The sequence below is a fragment of the Dama dama genome, chromosome 18 (assembly GCF_033118175.1).
Source record: "Dama dama isolate Ldn47 chromosome 18, ASM3311817v1, whole genome shotgun sequence".
NCBI lineage: Eukaryota > Metazoa > Chordata > Mammalia > Artiodactyla > Cervidae > Dama > Dama dama.
This window is the reverse complement of record NC_083698.1, coordinates 78,397,986-78,417,697: the sequence shown is the minus strand read 5'-3', so window position 1 is coordinate 78,417,697 and position 19,712 is coordinate 78,397,986. Positions and strand designations below refer to the sequence as shown.

Sequence of the window (19,712 nt, the reverse complement as noted above, 5' to 3'; positions counted from 1 at the left end):
CACTGCAGAAACCTTTTCCAATAACTGCAGCCAATAATGACCTCTCATTTTTTTATATAACACATTACTCTGCCTGTTTTACATATTTTCTAGTTACTTGAAGCTTATTTATATGGTGTCCCCAGTCTGTAAACCCACTGAAGGCTGGGACTGTGTTTTCCTCTTGGATCCAAATGAGTACTCAGCCCAGTCCTCGACCATGGTAGGTTCTAAAGATGTGTTGAACTGAACTGAATAGAAAATAAATAGGAACCATGCTCCTAGACTGCATGAGTTAGAACCTAGCATAAATGGCATACACTATTACCATAAACTCTTCTGTACAGATCTAGCAAGGAATAGATCCAGGCTGGGAGGGAAGACTGGATCATGACACTAGAACATATGCTAATAAGAAAAGAACATGAATAAATCCTGCCCCATTAGTATGCACAATTAATAAAGAAATATTTTGTTCAATTTTAATTCATACTAAAGCACTTAATCCCTCCCTGTGATAAAAATACAGGCTTATAACAGTAAAAGAGATACACTGGTGATGTAGGCATCGGAATGCTTGAATTGAACATATCCAGGAACACTTGGCTGACAGCAACTGACCAAGTCCTTGTGTTATTAAAGGATTACAATCTTAAAAGTCCCTTTAGATCTTAAGCTCTAAAAATAATCTCAGAGTAAGAATGTAGTATTTGCATTATTACTTCTCTTTAAATGGACTCAGTTATTGGTTAAAAAAGTGCCCGAGTAGGCACTCAAAACACAGTTCTTTTTCTCATGCCCTCTCTGATTGCCTCTTTCTATTTCTATTAACCTTTCTGCAAGCTACCGCACATTCTTGTGGGAAGGAGGAAAGTTGTAAATAAAGTCTTCCTTATTTTCAAAACATAACATCAGAATGTGTGAAGGCAAGGACAACCCGTAACACACTGTGAGGTACCAAAAATGAAAACAGATCACTGGGTTCGGCTCCTGAACATTAGTAGGAGCTGAAGATGGCACCACTTTTATGAAAGACTGTGAAGGCTGGACAGAAGCCGGAGAATAGGAGCCCAGGGTCTGCAATCTACCAGGGTATGGATCCTCCCAGCAGCAGAACTTACCAGCCTTGTCTAGAACCTGCCCACCAGAAATCTCATCTTTCCCTCTGGTCAGAAGTAGGAGAAGGCTGAGTATTTCCATAGCGTTTCGTGGATAGCCTTATGAGAGCACCTGGCATATGATGTAATAATTTATCTGTTTATCTTTGCAACCTCAGTCCTGCTGACATTTAAGGACAGAATTCTTTGTCATAGGGAGCTATCCTGTGCATTGAAGGATATTTAGCAGCATCCTGCTGGCCTCTACCTACTAAATGCCAGTGTTGCCAATTTCCCAGTCATGACAACTAAAGCTGTCTCCATCACCAAATATTTCTGAGTGGGTTTGGGGCAGGGGGCGGGTGTCTGCCCCTGTTGAGAACGCTGGTTTACGTGCTTGGGTGTGACTAGGACTATGAGCTATTGCTAAATGCACATCATTTCATTCACACCTGCATGCCTAGTGCCTAGCACATTCCTGGGATACAGCACGCATGAAACAGATTTTCCGAATAAATGTGTGTTAAAAGAACAACTTTAAACACTATAATCCATTTTGGGAGACTTCCCTGGCGGTCTAGTGGTTATGACTTCGCACTTTTACTGCCGAGGGCCCAGGTCTGATTCCTGGTTGGGGAATTAAGATCTCGCAAGCCATATGGCATGGCCAGGGGGAAAAAAAATCCATTTTGGGTGCATGCAAATGCCAAATTTAAATTCAAACCTAGGCATGCCTAATATATATGGCCATGGGCAGGTTACTTCTTTAATCTTTAGTACTCTGTAAAATTGGATATTACTAGGTATAGTGTTGTTGGGAGTATACCATCACAACAGCAAGTAAAAGTGCAAAGTATATAGTAGATAAGCAATTTAAGTACCAGTTTTCTCCTTAATCAATAAGCAAACCTATCACTTCCAATTCCCTTCCTGCCTCCCAACTTCTCTGATCCTCTTCTGGCAAAACTCTGAGTTTCAAAAAGTTCTACATTCTTTAGGGTAGTTAGAAGCATTGTTAGCAGATGCTATTCTATCTCTGAAAACCCCCAAATGGTACTTGATCCTTTTCCTTTAGCTCTATCAAGAAGCTAGCTTTAAGAAAATCTTCAAAATGTCCACAGATTAGACATTTTCTCTAACAAGGTGTACACATTTTTAATTGTCATCAGAGTGTATGTACCCCCAGTTTTATCCACCACACAGAAGCTGTAATGCTGTTGCCTTTAAACCAGCTGCTCCACTGTGCTATTTTTCTAGATTTCTTAACATTTTCCACTGAGAACAAGATGACCATGTTAGAATGTTATACCTCATAGTCACTTTCCAAAAATTCATGTAAGATCATTTCATAGATGAGTGGTTTCAGAACTGGATCCCCTCTTGGCAAATAAGGACTAATAGCCTAAGAAAAGAAAAAGAAAAAAAAAAAACTTTAAAAAGTAGCAAAGTAAAACTGTACTGCAATAGGCAACAAATATAAAAGTATACATTTACTTTAAATTTTAAGGCAATAGAGTACTTTGGAAAAATATTACAAAGATAAAAGATTCAAATAAGCTCTTTTTATAATATATTTTTAAAAGTACATATGGGGTGTCCACATGTATGAATAAATTTGAATCAAAAAACTTCCCTCTGTTAAGTAAACTTTCTCTCTTCTTCTTGATGAATTAATGAGAATCTAAGTTATAAGAGAGAATGTCACAGAAGTTACATGATATCTATTCATGTTTTGAAATTAAGGGGAAATACACCTTGTGTTTTTAGCTTTTTCAGTGCTGTATTAAAAGTTTCCAATTTCCAAACACTTGACAATAGCTCCGCAGTGCACTGCCTTACCAATCACCATGCTCTGTCCTGGGGTCCCAGAACCTGGGGCACTGTCCCCAGGAGCTCACAGCCTCAGAGGGAAGATATGCTGATATCTAAACAGCCAATTGCGTGCTAAGTGTCTTGAAAGAAGGATGAACAGGGAGCTGTGGAGAGGTGGATCTTGGAGACTGAAGCAGAAGTAACAGATGCCAGGGGTCTGTCAGGCAGAGAGAGAAGGGCAAGGCCACCCTTGCAGAGGGAACAGCAAGGGTAAAGGCATGGAACCATGAGCTCCCACTATGCATGCAGGGAGGTCAGCATGGCTTGGAGATGGGGCTCAAGAGAAAGCTGAGAGGGGGTCATGAAAGGAATCTGGATTTGATACTTTTAGCAGGAGGGGATGAGAGGAACATGCTTATTTTTTCAAATAGCTAATTCCGGGTTGGGCTTCCCCTGTGGCTCAGTGGTGAAAAATCTGCCTGCAATGCAGGAGATTTGGGTTTGATCCCTGGGTTGGGAAGATCCCCTGGAGAATAAAATCGCTACCCACCCCAGTATTCTTGCATGGACAGAGGAGTCTTGAAGGCTTGTGAGACCATGGGTCTCACAAAGGATCAGACATGACTGTGCAACTAACATGTTCACTCTGGGTTAGGACTGTCCACAGATCTACCAGGAGGCCCTTGTAAGAGCTCAGGTGGGAGCTAAGGCAGCGGTACTGGAGGGGCAGGAAAGGCCCAATAACACTGATGATGTGAAACTGACAAGGACTGGCAATTAAACAGAAGGAGGAGGTTAAGTTACATGTTCTCATCAGGACAGTGGCTTTGAGCTATTAGACATGGAGAAATAGGTACACTGTGATGTCACACACACAGATTGAAAGGAGAAAGACCACGCTTAGGTGGGAATGGAGTCACATTAATTTGCGTGACCATTATCAGCCGTATGTACACACAAGGAAAAATGGCCACCACAAACTTCCAATACAGATATGAAATTCATACGGAGTTCTGAGTGATGGAGCCATCATGGTAAAATTGGCTATAGGACTGGAGAAGACCCTCTAGGACTGGCCCAATAAACATGACCATAAGTGTCCTTGGGGGTCTCCCAGAGAAGACATATTTATGGGGCAAGGACAGGATGAGGCACAGGGCTGGCCAGCTGAATAACTGCAGTTTTTAAAAGCATATTTATAATTCTAGGAGAGCACTATAAAGACTCACAAAAACTGAAAAGTGAAAATGTTTCACACATACCTACAGGCACAGGAACACTTTACCGATTAGTTTGGATATTGTACACTAAATTGAAAGATTAAAGAAATGAAATATCAAAATTATTTGTTGGAGCTACCTGGTCAAAATGTTTCATCTATCTTCCAGTAAGTAAAATACTGGAAAATGCATTAATTATTCAGTACATGTGAAAAAAGCCTTCTGTTTATAATCTACTATGATGAGACCATATCTGTTTCCCACGCTCATTAAAAAGAACATTAAAACTTCATCTGAACACCGAGGAAATCGGAGGGAGATAAGACAGTGAACATATCGTACATGTAATAAATATGAACCAGGCTTCTGTTTTATAACTAATTTCTAAAAGTTTTTCTTTCTAGTTGAAATGGTACTCGCTTCCCAATAAAGAGCTGATTACTACTGTCTTAATTTTATTTCCATTTCAATATTAATATTTTGTCATTGTTTAGTCACTAAGTCATGTGTGACTCTTTTGCGACCCCATGGACTGTAGCCTGCCAAGCCCTTCTGTCCACAGAATTTGCCAGGCAGGAATATTGCAGTGGGTTGCCATTTCCTTCTGCAGGGGATCTTTCCAATCCAGAGATTGAACCCGAGTCTCCTGCACTGGCAGGCAGATTCTTAACCGCTGAGCTGCCTGGGAAGCCCTCAATATTAATATACTACATACAAAAATTAAGAGTTAAAAATAAAGTTTGCTTACCTTAAGCTGTCCAATTTCTTTAAATTTATAAACTTCATATTCCCAGAGTGCTGCATTTTTCCCAAGAATTTTCTGGCATTTGCTGGTTGTAAAAAACATCCCAGGGAGAAAGAAAGTATAAATAAAGAAAATAAACAGAGACAGAATAAGCAGGCATTTCCCCTAGTGGTTTAGATAAATCTCTCATCCCAGAGTTTTGACAAATTTCCATCTCAAGTGCCAATGAACAAAAAGGTATTTATTACTGGTACTCACTTGACTGCGTGTGAGTTGATGGAAATCAAGAAAATACAAAATACTTATACATAAAGATGAACCCCTTTCAGAAGACTTTGATAAGGGTTTTCCCAATGACTTTCCTGTTCTGAGTTTCCTACTTAACCAGATGAATGCTGCTAGTTTGGGGACCCTTTATGCCTTGAAGAAATACCATCATACCTGTAAGTATCCACTTAAACCAATTCTTCACTGGCTTTAAATAATGGACTACAAAATCAGACTGTAGAACATTAGAATTCTACCTCAGTGCATAATACGGAAAAAATGTTTATGTATGAATAAAACTTTGATTTACACATTAAAGAAACACATTTCCCTAAATCAGGGGACAAAAATGTAGGCCTGAAGACTATCTTTCCAGGCTGCCTTATAAAATGGGTAAAATCTCAGACTGTTCATGTTTTTTGACACCTCTTTCATTGAGAAAAACATTTTTCATTTGGTAAAAATGAGACAGTAGGTGGGTAAATAACATATCAATTCATTCTGTGGTTAAAACTATTACTATTCAGAATTACCCATTACAAAAATGTAAACAAAAAAAGTCAGTTGTAAAGAATGACTTATTTGTATTACTAATATGGCTTGATTCTATTTCTATTAACAAATAATTGTGAAAACATCTTGATTACCGTGCTGCTATATCATACTCTCCTTTTGCCACCAGATGGTTTATATACGCCAAGCCGATGTCCTAGGGAAAATGAAACGAAGGAATTTCATAATGAACTAGAATGCATGGAGGGTGAAAAAGTTGGCTTAAAGCTCAACATTCAGAAAACTAAGATCGTGGCATCCAGTTCCATCACTTCATGGCAAACAGATGGGGAAACAGTGGAAACAGTGTCAGACTTTATTTTTTTGGGTTCCAAGATCACTGCAGATGGTGACTGCAGCCATAAAATTAAAAAGACACTTACTCCTTGGAACGACAGTTATGACCAACCTAGACAGCATATTAAAAAGCAGAGACATTACTTTGCCAACAAAGGTCTGTCTAGTCAAGGCTATGGTTTTTCCAGTGGTCGTGTATGGATATGAGAGTTGGACTATAAACAAAGCTGAGCGCCAAAGAATTGATGCTTTTGAACTGTGGTGTTGGAGAAGACTCTTGAGAGTCCCTTGGACTGCAAGGAGATCCAACCAGTCCATCCTAAGGAAATCAGTCCTGGGTGTTCATTAGCAGGACTGATGTTGAAGCTGAAACTCCAATACTTTGGCCACCTGATGCGAAGAACTGATTTAGCTGAAAAGACCCTGATGCTGGGAAAGATTGAAGGCAGGAGGAGAAGGGGACGACAGATGATGAGATGGTTGGATGGCATCACCGACTCAATGGACATTGGTTTGGGTAGACGCTGGGAGTTGGTGATCGACAGGGAGGTCTAGCGTGCTGCGGTTCATGGGGTTGCAGAGAGTCGGACACGACTGAGCGACTGAACTGAACTGATGGAAAATTGGGTCTCAGTTCCTGAGTGAGCCATGACATTGGGTTCTACTAGCACTGCTGACAAGAACCTATTCATACTATACCTCAGTTTGCTTTATGTAATGATGCTCATTTCTTTCTCAATCATATTTGAATACACTTGTATTTTCACAAATTTTAGAATTCATAATTTTTTGAAAGTTACTACTTTAATGGCTCCTAACCTGCCCTCTTCTAAAAAATTTCCTACAAAAGAAATCTCTGATATGAGAACCACATTTCATGTTATCACTAGATATAAACTTGTTTCTTGTGCTCTCATCTGTAAAACGTGAGTTATCTGTCTCTTCTACATCAAGTCTGAGGCTATGCTCCAAGAGAAGAGAAATGACAGGACACCACTTGAAAGGGAAATATTCAACTTGACATCAACATGGACGTGAAAAACAATACATTCAAACCCACAAGTTTCCTGACGAGGAAACAGTCTCAAAGCAGTGAACTGACTGGCTTCCCAGTCTCACGCTCATTCACTTATTCTACTTTGGTTCTGAAAGGATTGGGGGTGGCCTGTGTCACAGATACAGGGGACCTCTTATGACTCACGATTAGTTCCATGCAAAAGCATCTGCGTTAGAAGCTTAACTCAATATATGTAAAAAAAAAAAACAACAACAAAAAAACCTTAGATTTTTAACTTCTACTTTACGTACAAAAAAATATTTTCTGGAACTTCTTCCTAGATGGCAGAAATGGTAGGAGCCCATTTCTCTCTGCTTGCCTTGTCCTAGGAAGGAAATATCCAGGCATGATTAATGTAGAGGACATGCCCATTTCAAGAGTGAAGGGAAATACCCAAAGTTCTTAGTTGATTCAATTTTACTTTAAGGACGACTATGTAGGAAATCATATTCCAAATCTGTTGGAACTACAGGGTGAAGAAAGGGTGACTAACTTTATTTCTCTGAAAATCACAGATCACACTATCTATAGTGAGTCTACAGGTTCAGAGAAGAGATGTCTCCTATGCTGAGTCAATTTCTCCAACTTTTGTTCCCTGTGTTTCTTTAACCTTTACCTGATTTTATCTCTTTCCCCTTATCATAAGCATGTTAAATGTCTCTCTTACACAAAATACCCAGGACTACCAAAAACCTGCCCATGATGTCATAGTCCCCACCTGCAGTCGTGAATCTTTTCCACTTTGCAGCAAGCCTTAGTAGTCTCTATTCTACTCGACTTCATCATCTCCCATTCACTTTCACTCTGCCAAGCATGTTAAGAATAAATAATACATGTACAGAAAATGTACTTGTCACTTTCATGTTACCAAATCCAATGTACAACTGACTAGCTAAGTTTGTCTTCCTTTTGACCTGCTTACTTCAATTATACTGTTGTACTGGCAGGACCACTCCATTTTTAGATAATTCTTCCTTATTCTCTACAATTTTCAATGAATAAGTTCCTGAGTTATTATCTTTGTATACTCTTTGAGAATTAGGCTATTTTGAGGAATTTTAAAGAGAAGTTTAAGGTGGGAAAGTGTAGGCAGAAGGAATTTGTATTGGAACCCAAACAGCCACAAAAGACTAATCTTCTAATTTGCATTTGTCAACCAGGGTCCTGGGCTAGATGATCTCTAGGGATCTTTCACACTCAGAGGATACCATTTCTTTTCTGCCTTTCCATCTGTACATTCATTGTCACAGTTAGCAAAGAAGTGGTCTTTTATTCACAATATTTTTCCAGAGTCCAAAATGTAATAAAAATGTATGTGATGTCCTAGATTAGTTACCATAACAAAATTAACTGGGTCTGTTCTTATGGAGACATGAAAGCAATCTAGCTTTATGAAACTACTCTCTTGATAAATTTCATGATAATGTGATTTTACCTATGATTTAAAGAAACTTCTCCACACATAACTGGAAAGCTTTGTATTTAAAGGGTATTTATAAATCCAGTTTCCAAATTACCTAAGACTGCCTCCTAGCAGGTGTTCAAGTTTCTTGTTTACAAGCAGAAACTGATCCAATAAAATGAAATATTTTGACCTCACAGGCTAGAGAATTCATGGGAAAGAAGTTCTCAAAATGTAGGAAGAATCTGTTCTTCTCAAATTACTTGCAGTCTCATAACTTATTGAAAGGTAAAGTTATATTTCAAATAGTAAAATTATATACTTACCAGAATCTTATGTCTTTTAATGTTCTTTTGGCTAATTTCAGCTGCCATCAAAGCTTCCTGTGTTTACAAAAACATGACAAAGGAGAAGGGGAAAAAAGGGAGCGGGTAGGAGAGAAAGATATTGAGGTTATAAACACTATATTTATTATGTTTTAAAGTCATGGGCTACATAAATAAGCCCCGCTTTCCCATGGCTTTTGCTTCAAGCACAGGAATTTTTAATGTTATGGTTGAGTGAACCTCACTGAATTCTAACTGAAACAAAAGCAGTCAACCAAAATGAAGACTTCTCTTATTTCCATGTGAATTCATTTCCACATTAGGATACTGGAATCACATTTTAGACACAAATTAAAATACAAAAAAATCTCCTAGGTTCAAAGAACAACAAAAAAAATCCATCTATCATTCTAAATCTGTTTGACATGTATTAACCAAGGGGCACTTTTCCTTTATGAAACATAAAAAGTAACCTATATATATACACGTAGGTATAACTACAATAAGATTTTGAAAATCTCTGATTCTATTTTTATTTTATTAAGTTTATAATGATTACTTTACCACAACTGTTTGAAACCCTAATTTATTTCTTTAAGAAGCTACTGGATTCAAAGCTATCAAGGTAATAAAGGTTGATATTTAAACCTTTAAATATCAATAACAATAAAGTATCAATACTTGGACTCCAATATTTGGAGTATCAATACTTGGACTCAAAAGAGTTTATATATTATCAACTGGCATCAATACTTGGTATCAATACTTGGATTCCAAAATGTTTATATATTATTCAATAAAAAACATTTCTTTTCAAATCGTGTCAGGTGGTTACAAACTTAAAGCACCAAATAAATGGACTAGTTTTTGTTTTTTAGCTAACTAGCAGATAAGCCTCTCCAGAGAGCTTCCCTAACTAAACCACCACAACAATGCTTTTGTAGCTATTAAAATGTTTTCCTTTTTTTAAAAAAAAGTCATGATGGGACATTATCTACTCAAACTAGTCGGACCCAATACTCAATGAAGTGGACAACATCATTCTATCTAAAAAGGCAGTTCAAACCAACCTAAATGAGTATAATTTGATAGCTTTACTTTTACATATGAACTAAGCACAATATAAATGAACTAAGCACCAGATAAATTATTTCACTAAAACATTCAAATAGTTGATCCTGAAATACTACCTCAGTTAAAAACCACCAAATAAACACATCAGTAGGCTGGATTTAACCTGCCCCCTGCCTCCATCACCAATTCTTCCTCCACTGAACAATAAAACCAGTCAACCTCCCTGCCATCTCTGTTCCCTCTCATTTCTGGAAACCATAGTGGAAAGTTGTTAGCCTCCCACATATTATTAGCTTAGAGCATTCTAGTTGACCAACATGAAAGATTTACTACAAAAGACGCTTTTATCCTCTTTATGTTGCTGATCTGTCAATACTTTGAAAAAAGTAAAAGCAAAACTACTTCATATTTCTTCTTTTCAAGAAGCCAGTCGATGTGGTCATCTTGGTCTCGTTCCTTCGCTACAACAACATCCCTTGGACTCACGATGTAAAAGAGTGACTCCCCTTCTGAGTACTCTAGAGATAAGAGAAGAGAGGAACAAGTTGGGTGACTCAATAGGAGAAACCTTGGCAGTGGTTTGGGAGGACTTCGTTAGACTACTCAGCTTTAAGAGTGAGTAGAAAACTCTCCTACCTTTGAAATAAATATATTTGCCTGTGTTTGAAGAGGGTGGGAGATTAGAGGTGAGAATGTCAGAATCTATTCCAGTGCTTTAAAAAATATTTACATGGAAAAAAATTTGAAAGGAAAAAGAAGAAAGAGAAGGAAGAAGGAAAGAAGAGAAGGAAGGAAGGAAGGTGGGAGGAAATACCAAAAAATCTTTAAAAAAAATAAGGAGGGCTTAAAAATTATGTTTCGTAATTAACATTCTGACCTCAGTTGAAAGTGTTGAAAATTCTTGGTGTCTATCATATATAATTTATCTACTGTATATAAACTTTGATGGGCATTTATGGCACTGTTCTATTTTTACAGAACAATTACACCCTACAGTTGGCGATAAATGTTTCCTCCTCATCAAGGTCAAGGCCAACTAAAACATAAAGGACAGATGCCCCAAGGCCTGGGGACATCATCTATCACTGCAGCATGTTGTGCACAATGCCGATGGTAAGGGTTTCCTGCAGAATTCAATTATAAAATCTGTTCAGAAGGGTTTCTAAGTGTGCAGCCAAGTTTGCTTTAAGGAAAAATACCTCGACTGGATGCATTCTCTTGTGAATCACATTTGCTTTTTTCTAAGTCCAAAACAGACACTCCCATTTCCCAGCTGATCATGGGCTTCATATAAGAAAACTCAGATACAGGGTATTTCTTCATTTCTCTTGACCAAAATAACTGACAATACCTCAAAATATGTTAATTGTTCTTAAAGAAGGAAAGATTGTCTCAACAGCCAAAGCTGTTCTACTTTTTCATCAATGTATTTTTCAAGAATAGAGTGACACCAAAAGACCCTGTTGCTGGGAAAGACTGAAGACAGAGGATGAGATGGTTGGAAAGAAAGTGGAAGTCAAGTCGCTCAGTCGTGTCCGACTCTTTGCGACTCCATGGACTGTAACCTACCATGCTCCTCCATCCATGGGATTTCCCAGGCAAGAATACTGGAGTGGGTTGCCATTTCCTTCTCCAGGAGATCTTCCCAACCCAGGGATTGAACCTGGGTCTCCTGCATTGTAGGCAGACGCTTTACCATCTAAGCCACAAAGGAAGTCCGAGATGGTTGGATGGCATCACCAACTCAATAGACATGAGTTTGAGCAGGCTCTGGGAGTTGGTGATGGACAGGGAAGCCTGGTGTGCTGCAGTCCATGGGGTCGCAAAGAGTCGGACACTTCTGAGCGACTGAGCTGAACTGAAGATAGAGATGCCCCTGGTATGACTACAGAGTAATGGTTCTTCTTTTATTTCCAAGCAGTGACTAAATGTATTCATTCATCTACTTGACAAATAATAGCAAAAGTCTAGTATGTACCACATACTCTTTCAAGCTTTGAGCATTCAGCTACAGAAGGACAATTTCTCTGCCAACCCAGAGTACACCAGAGTGATATGGCAACCACAGAACCATGCTGCTTGACATCACTGTAAGTCAGGTGTCACATGAAATAGTTAGGACAGGAGACCAAATGTAAGGACAAAGACCACAAAGTATCCTTACCTTGGTCTTGGCCCCATCTCTACCCCTCCCTTCTGCTCCGGGAACTCAAGCGAGTTCTCCAGCATCTCTGGGCCTTGGCATCTTAACTTTCAATATGCCCAGATTAGCTCTAAGAGTCTTTCAGCACCTTAATTTAAACTTCTGGTTGTGCTACTCAGGTGAAGGGGAAAAAACAAATATAAGAAATTACATGAGTCAGACCCTTGATCTCTCTCACCTAAGTGATAATCTCTACATTCATTTTCCTGAAAGCCCCTCACGGTCAGAGCATCAGAAGAAATCTCTTCACAAGTTTCAGAAAGTGGCTGGATGATATCCAATCTGGGTCTGGCACAGTATTCTCTTTCCTGGGGGAGGAAGAAAGGCTCATTGGAATTATATTTCTATAAGTGATACAAATTAATTCTAGGTAGCCATAATTAAATGCCTTGCTTTGATAAAACTGGCAGATGTAAGCCCTTCCTACCACCGGCTTTGGATAGCTTCAGCAGTGGTTTATTTTGACCTTTTGTATGTATTGTATGTATGTACTGTATTGTAATGAGATATACAGAACAGATAGCACTGGACCATGTCAGCAGTCATGGCTGGCTACTCAACACCTGAAAGGTGCCGGCTATGACTGAGAAGCAGAGCTTTGAATTTTATTTAATTTTCATTAATTTCAATTTAGATAACCCTATGAGGTTAGTGACTACAATCTGGTCACTGCAGTTCTAGACCAAGATAGAAGGGGAAAATATGCTTTAGTGAGGGCCTATGACAATTCCACTAGCTTAGTAGGTGACTATCTACAGATTACTCTCCTGAGTCCTTAAATCACCCTCAGGAAGTATTGTTGTTCCTCATTTTGCAGAGGAAGGAACTGAGGATCAAAAAATTTACTGAGGTTAAAGTTATGTAAGTAAATGGTAGGACTGGGATTTGTGGGAAAACTGGGACTATATTTGAAATCAAGTTTGTTTTACTGTAAAGCTCATGCTCTCTGAGTATTTAGCACATGGGAATGAAACATATACTTGGATTACTTTCCAAAGCAACAAGAGCTAATGCAGTGTGGCACTGGTGCAGAGAATACAGATGAAAGAAACAGCATGAAAGAAGTCCAGAACTACCCCTGAAGCTCCAAGGTCCCCCAATAAAACAGTAAGCCTCACAGATCCCTTTCATCAATTTTGTTAGGTTAACTGAGAAACCATTAGGTTTGCATTGCGTCTCATATATTTAAAGCATTCAAAAATTAAAAAAACAAGTGTAAAACGTGAACTGGTGGAAGAAAAACCCAGGTGAATATACAGGATAATTGATCAGATCTGTGGAGAAATGACAAATATCTTAATTTGAAAACAACAAAAAGGAAAAAACTGAAAGATTTGAATATTTTTAAAAACATTAACAGCTGTTAACAATGACAAAAAAAAAATCAAAAGTAGAATCAAAAACAGAAAAAAAGATTGAACCAAACAATGTTAAAAGAAAACCACCTCGCTAGACCATATAAACAGCTCCTTCATATGTAAGAAATCCATCAGCAAAGTGATGGATGAGAAATCCATCGTCTCACTATTTTACAACTTTTGTTCACTGGTCAAACAGCCCTGCTTATGTGTGAACTTCCTAGGAGCAGGAATTTGGTCCTGTTGACTTTTTTTTTAAGTCTTTATTGCATTTGTTACAACACTGCTGTTTTATGTTTTGGTTTTCTGGCTGTGGAATCTTACTTCCCTTACCAGGGATCAAACCCACACCCCAGCACTGGAAGGTGAAGTCTTAATCTTACTGGCCCACCAGGCAAATCCCTGGTCTTGTTGATCTTTGATACTCCATGTGCAGCACCATTCTTAACACACATGTGCTTTATTAATGAATGGGAAAAAAAAAACATTAAGGGAGCAGCTTCATCAATTAGGTTATATCAACGACATGAAATAGGTCACAAGCACCATAAATAATGATGGGAGACTGCACAGCCGTATGCACAGAGAATAGAATGATGCTCCTCAAAATGCAGCAACACAGAGGAGCTTGTAACTATCACTACAACTGTGTGGGGACATGCATGAAGGTAAAAGATGTGATGGAAAAAAATATGCTGGAGTAACATTAAGCCTGGCAGAAAAAAGTTTGTTTACTGTTGCATTTAACCTGTCTGTTTGATATGAAAAGTGGGGACGGCATAGTTGGCCCCAAGCATGCTTCTTTACTCTTTCTGCCTTAATTTTATCAGTTCATTCTGTGCAGAAGGATTTCAGGTGTCCTTTGGTGGTAGAGAAAACAAAGAGTTATGTACACCAACACACACATTTTTAAAGCATCTCTAAGACCCTCACTTCTTTCTCTGAAAAAAATTCCATTTTCTAATTTGCTCTTTGAGGTTGGCCTTTCTCGGGTTTTACTCCTTTCCAATATTCTCTTTTATTAACAAAGGTTTCCTTCCTTTCCTTCTTTTTTTGGTCAGTGGTTTATTAGGCTTTCCCTTTTTCATTTTACTGCCTCTTTCCTTACGTCTTTCAATCACATTCTCAATCCTCCCCACACTCCTCATCAAAAAGCACTGTATTTACTCCCTCAGGAGCCACTGCTTTTCTTTCTTTTCAAAAAAAAATAAATAAAATAATAATAAACTGATGTCCTGCACAGGGCTAGAAGCCAGTCCTATTGATTTTAGCAGGTTTGAGTGTTCACTTAAGTCTGCAGCATCCCATTGCCTAGCAACATGGGCACCCAGAGCTCCAGGTTACTATAGCGATGGCTTCCTGATGCAAGAGCTCGCTCAGAGGAATGCTGGAGAGCAGCTACCACTTCAAAACTGGGACTCCCAGGGTTTTTCTCCCCATTTGATTCTCTGCTGTTTGAAAGGGAAAAAAAGGGGAGAGAACACAGACAAGGGGAACCCACTCACTGTAGAGGGCTAGATGATCAACTGTGTTTCTTTTATACACAGCATCCAAAAGAAAATCCTTTACAATAAACTCTCCTTGTTTATACCCTGAAGCCACCCTTAGCCCCTTCCTAGCAGGACCCCTGGACTCTGACAACAAAGACAAACTAGGAATGCAGCTGACCTAGGCTTCAAAGAAAGACTCAGTATGCAGGGCCCTCCACTGGACCCTCTAACAGGCTTCATTCCAAAGTCATGTATAATGAAATGCTGATTCTCTGCTGCTTCCTATTAGCCATGCATTTCATATCATCATTTGCACTGATAACTGAGACTTAGCAAGAATCTAATTTCCAAGCAAGAATCAAGCTACTCGGAAACACTAGGCCACTGGGAAGTAAACAAGTATGTCTAGACCACAGGAAATAATGGACTGCCCTCTCGGTAATTCACTCTGACCACAGGGACCCCTGCTGATGCTTGCAGATCAACTTCATCACAGTCATTTCAGTTAATGCACAGTGTCAGTTCAGTTCCTTCGCCTTTCAGCAAGAGGAATCCTTCATTCCTTTCGACTGAAATACCAAGAGAGATGGAAAAAAAGGAAGAAAAATTAAAAAGAAAAAAAAGATACTCCCTTTTGCTTGGCAAAAGGAACAAAGGCAACCAAGGAGTGGAGCTTCTGAAAGGTAAATATATTAAGTCTGCAGGGTAATCTCTCTGTCCTTGTTTTATAGGTCAGGAAATTCTGCTAAGGCTGGGTCTGAGTTCTTTCATGGCAACATGATCTGGGGGGAAATGCTACAGACGAACCTGCACTTTCCATTGCATTTTAGGTGAAAAAAATTACCGTTTTTTCAGAAACCTCCTTTACGTAGGAAAGTACAACAAGCTGATCACAGAGAGGTGCCAGTCCACTGATGTAGAATTCAGTTTCAAACTGAGACACTGCAAACAAAAGGGAGAGAAGATTCACCATCAATAGCAGCAAAAAGCAGCACACAAAGGAAAGAACACATCCACTATAAGTGCAGAATAGACTCATTTTAGAAATTTAACATAAAGGGGGCAGAGATACACATACTTTCTTGATGATAATCAGCACCAGAAAAAGATATCTGGGAACTTACACTTGAAAGATTCTCTTACAAACAATAAGCAAACTCGACAATAGTAGTAAGCATGAATGGTCAAAAGTGACATTACCTAGTTAGCCCATGAAGACACTTTGAAATCCATAAAATCCAATCTAAATTATTCAATAACAATTTTAAATTTAAAAAAATTAAATCTTTTAAATAAAAAATACTATTAATGACACAAATACTTCTAAAATAATTTAAACACAAATTTAAATCTTTCACAATTAGGGCATTACCATGGTATTATGGTCATAAGAAAAGCTCTTTGTAATTGTGAAACTATTAATACTTTAACATTTAATAATCATTTTATCTAAACTCTAAAATAAAAAGTGTAGATATAGATAACATTATGATGAAACTGATGTTAATTCTTCAGTATTACATAAAGGTCAGAGAAAATAAGAAATTTCTCTTTTCTTTTAAAAGTCAGTCATTAAAACTTAGAAGTTCTATTTCTTCTATTGCATCACCTAAGTATATAGATTTAATTACAATAAACCACAAAGATCTTACAAACAGCTCAACTGTAGAAGTACAAATACCGCTACAGTATGATTCTAATGACTAGCTGTTGTAATATTTATAACAAATGACTGTTTAAGCAACTAATTTTGAGGATGGTTTGTTACACAGCAAAGCTAACTGATACAGTATTAGTACCACGAAAAGACTCTTCCATGAATTATACATAAGATTTATTTGGGAGTAAACTCTCATTTGAACACACATTTTCTAAGAATTTCTTGATTCAATTCTTCTCCACAGTTCTGTGGTATCTGCTTCAAGTTTAGTTAACTTTTATGATAAAATGACCATCTTTTCCAAACCAGGAGAACTTAGTGTAGCATACTGGAAACAATATTGAACGTGGAGTCAGGAAATCTGAGTTGTAACTGCAGTTAAATTGAACATGGACAATTCATTTTGATTTCTGCTGATACAACTTTTCCCATGTATAAAATAAAGGTATCAGAGTAGAAATAAACCCATAATACAAATAAAATGAGGGGTTAGTGAATTTTTCTTCTTCTTCCTCTCCATTCTCCTCATAAATCACTTAGTGTTACTTGTCTCTGCTTATCTTTAATGCCTACTCCTTATATGACTGTTTTCAAAATTTAATTTTCATACCAAAATGTAACTGAGGATAATGAACAAAAATAGTTAATGTCTCTTTCCAGGTGGCGCTAGTGGTAACTTGCCTGCCAGTGCCTGAGATGTAAGAGACGCAGGCTTGATCCCTGGGTTGAGACGATCCCCTGAAGAAGGAAATGGCAACCCACTCTAGTATTCTTGCCAGGATAACCCCATGGACAGAGGAACCTGGCAGGATCCACAGGGCCGCAAAGAGTCGGACACAACTGAGGCAACTTAGCATGCACACAAACAGTTAACAACATAAATATGGAAAAGGATAACATAAGCTATGTCCTTGGTTGGATCACATAGGTAGTCAGGGTGCCCTGAACAGAACCAGATGATGGAAGTCCAAATTGTGCAGCTCTGCCATGAACACTTTTTCTTCTCAACCTCTGAACATGAACTGAATATTCTTACCCAGCCACTTAAAAATAGTTTTGGTAAAGTGCTAATGTGATAGATATTCACATGAAGCATGCTCAGAGATGAGCCTGTCCATTGTGTAGCCAGGCACTGAAGGTTGTGAAGAAGTTTCCCCAGTGCTGTGTGCGAATGTAGTGTGTGAGCAGGGATGGGGAATGTGCAGATGCTACTGACCAGTGTGGGGCCACACATGACCTAATGACCAGAGAGGTGAGAGTTTCACATTCTTGAACACATACAGGCCTATTAACAGGAGGTTTTGGATGCCAGTACTCCTAAGGTTGCTTAAACTCTGTTTGGTAGAGAGGGACTTGTGTTCTTCTTTACTAAATCACATTCCATTATTGAAATGCCCCATATCCAGTTCCCTTAACCAGCAACTTCGGTGAAGATCAGTGAGTCAGAGGCACTACAGAGGCTGCTTCACAGGACTCACATGGAGCCTTCGGTATGCCTCTCTGAAACAGGAACCCACAGGAGAGCATCATCTAAGAAATTGTGGGTGAATGAGGTATTCTCCCCACTTGAGATGCCAAATGGGCTGTTAGCCTCACTGCCAAGAAGTATCAGACAGTATCCATCCTAAAGGTAACCAAATGCACATCAAGGCCTTGGTGTATATGCATGACTCATAAGACACAGAACAGAGAAGTTAGAAAATAATTCTACTCAGTTCTTCCCTCCTCTACATCCTGATTTCTGTCAAGAGCTCAAGTTAATACTGAACTGAGTTAATAATGCATAAATTTTCCTATTATTTAATTAAGAACAAAATAGAATATCTAATGTGTTCTTAAAGAAAACAAGGCAATAATGTGAAGAAGCAGATATTTATTTCCTTCTCAATTCTTGACACTGTCACAAATGCTTATTTGTTAAGAACTAAAGCTGACTACACTTTACTAACTGAAAATTAGTAATAATTTAGGTAGAAATGACATGCAGTGTCTAAATGACAAACAAAAAACAAAAAGAAATGTTATTTACAAAGAAAAGATGTGGTATGTAAAAACAGCATTGTGAAGATTTCCAGAGGCACAGTTAAACAAGTTATCACCATTCAGAAAAAGTTGTAATTCAAGTAATTCTTTTCATTTTATTAAAATGATTTCAAATCAACAGAAATCTTATGGAAAACAAAACTGCAATTATAGTCATACCCACTATGAGTTATAATTTAAGAATTCTTAAATAGTGGCTGCTTTCCTTAGCTTTGAATATTCTACAACTTAGAAATTCATCTCCATGAATACCCACTAATAATGATATCATGTAAAAAAATGATTCACTTCCTAATTTGAGGTCCTAGTTTAGGGAAAGGTCCACAGCTATTCTACATTAAAAAAGACATTTCAGGGACTTTCCTGAAGGTCAGAGGTTAAGACTCTTGTGCTTCCAATGCACGGGATCGACCAGTTTGATCCCTGGTCAGGGAACTAAGATTCCACATGTCTCACAGTGTGGCCAACAAAAATAAAAACAGCAAAAAAAAAAAAAAAGACTTTTAAGGGTGAACGATGGGGTTCTGTTTTACTACTTACTGAGGCACAAGAACAGGACTGCTTTAGGATCCATCACAATTCAGTGTATTCTTTATACTAATGCTAAATCCTTAAATGGCTGGTTAGAGACAGTGGTGTCAGAATGAATAGAGAAGTACAAGGAATATTCTAAATGAACAGATAATAATGAAGAGAGTTAGAGAAAGAAACACTGGATGGTAATATTTATTCTTCTAAAGAACATACGTAAATTATGTAATAAGTTTATGGACCAAGTTTATAAAACATCTTCATGTCATTACTGCTTTTCTATTTCAAAATTTCTATAGACTAATCAAAGTTTCAGTTAATTTATTTTCCCTGAAATATGTTTTCCAAGAGTTGTCATAATTTTAATGAAAAAAAAAAAACTCATTAAAGGAAAATAGTTTTGAACATAGGTGGTTTATGGTTCTCATACCACAGAATCTTTCCATTATCTGAAAAAGATAAATCATGAAGAAGAAAAAGACAACTTCTGTTGGAAAGCACTAAGACAAAATAGAAAGCAAAAGCTGGGGAGCAGGGGGGAAGAAGAGAAAAATGCAGAATTTCTAGAGAAAGCCAGAGAAGACAGTAGCTAAGATCAA

At 38.1% G+C, this 19,712-nt stretch overlaps 1 protein-coding gene and 1 non-coding gene across 4 annotated transcripts in view; both read right to left on the bottom strand.

Annotated features, from left to right (window-relative positions):
• The window catches only part of VPS41 (VPS41 subunit of HOPS complex), a 197,594-nt gene that overhangs the window by 34,076 nt on the left and 143,806 nt on the right, over positions 1–19,712 (bottom strand). For all 3 annotated transcript variants that reach the window (XM_061165672.1, XM_061165673.1, XM_061165674.1), the window contains 7 exons: positions 15,724–15,821; positions 12,210–12,339; positions 10,231–10,346; positions 8,755–8,811; positions 5,768–5,829; positions 4,857–4,938; positions 2,386–2,478 (listed from right to left, as the gene is read on the bottom strand). In XM_061165672.1, the coding sequence (XP_061021655.1) occupies positions 2,386–2,478; positions 4,857–4,938; positions 5,768–5,829; positions 8,755–8,811; positions 10,231–10,346; positions 12,210–12,339; positions 15,724–15,821 (638 nt within the window). The remainder of the gene's footprint in view (positions 1–2,385; positions 2,479–4,856; positions 4,939–5,767; positions 5,830–8,754; positions 8,812–10,230; positions 10,347–12,209; positions 12,340–15,723; positions 15,822–19,712) is intronic.
• On the bottom strand, positions 11,471–11,542 carry TRNAC-ACA (transfer RNA cysteine (anticodon ACA)). Its single transcript has one exon. It is a non-coding gene; the product is annotated as a tRNA-Cys (tRNA).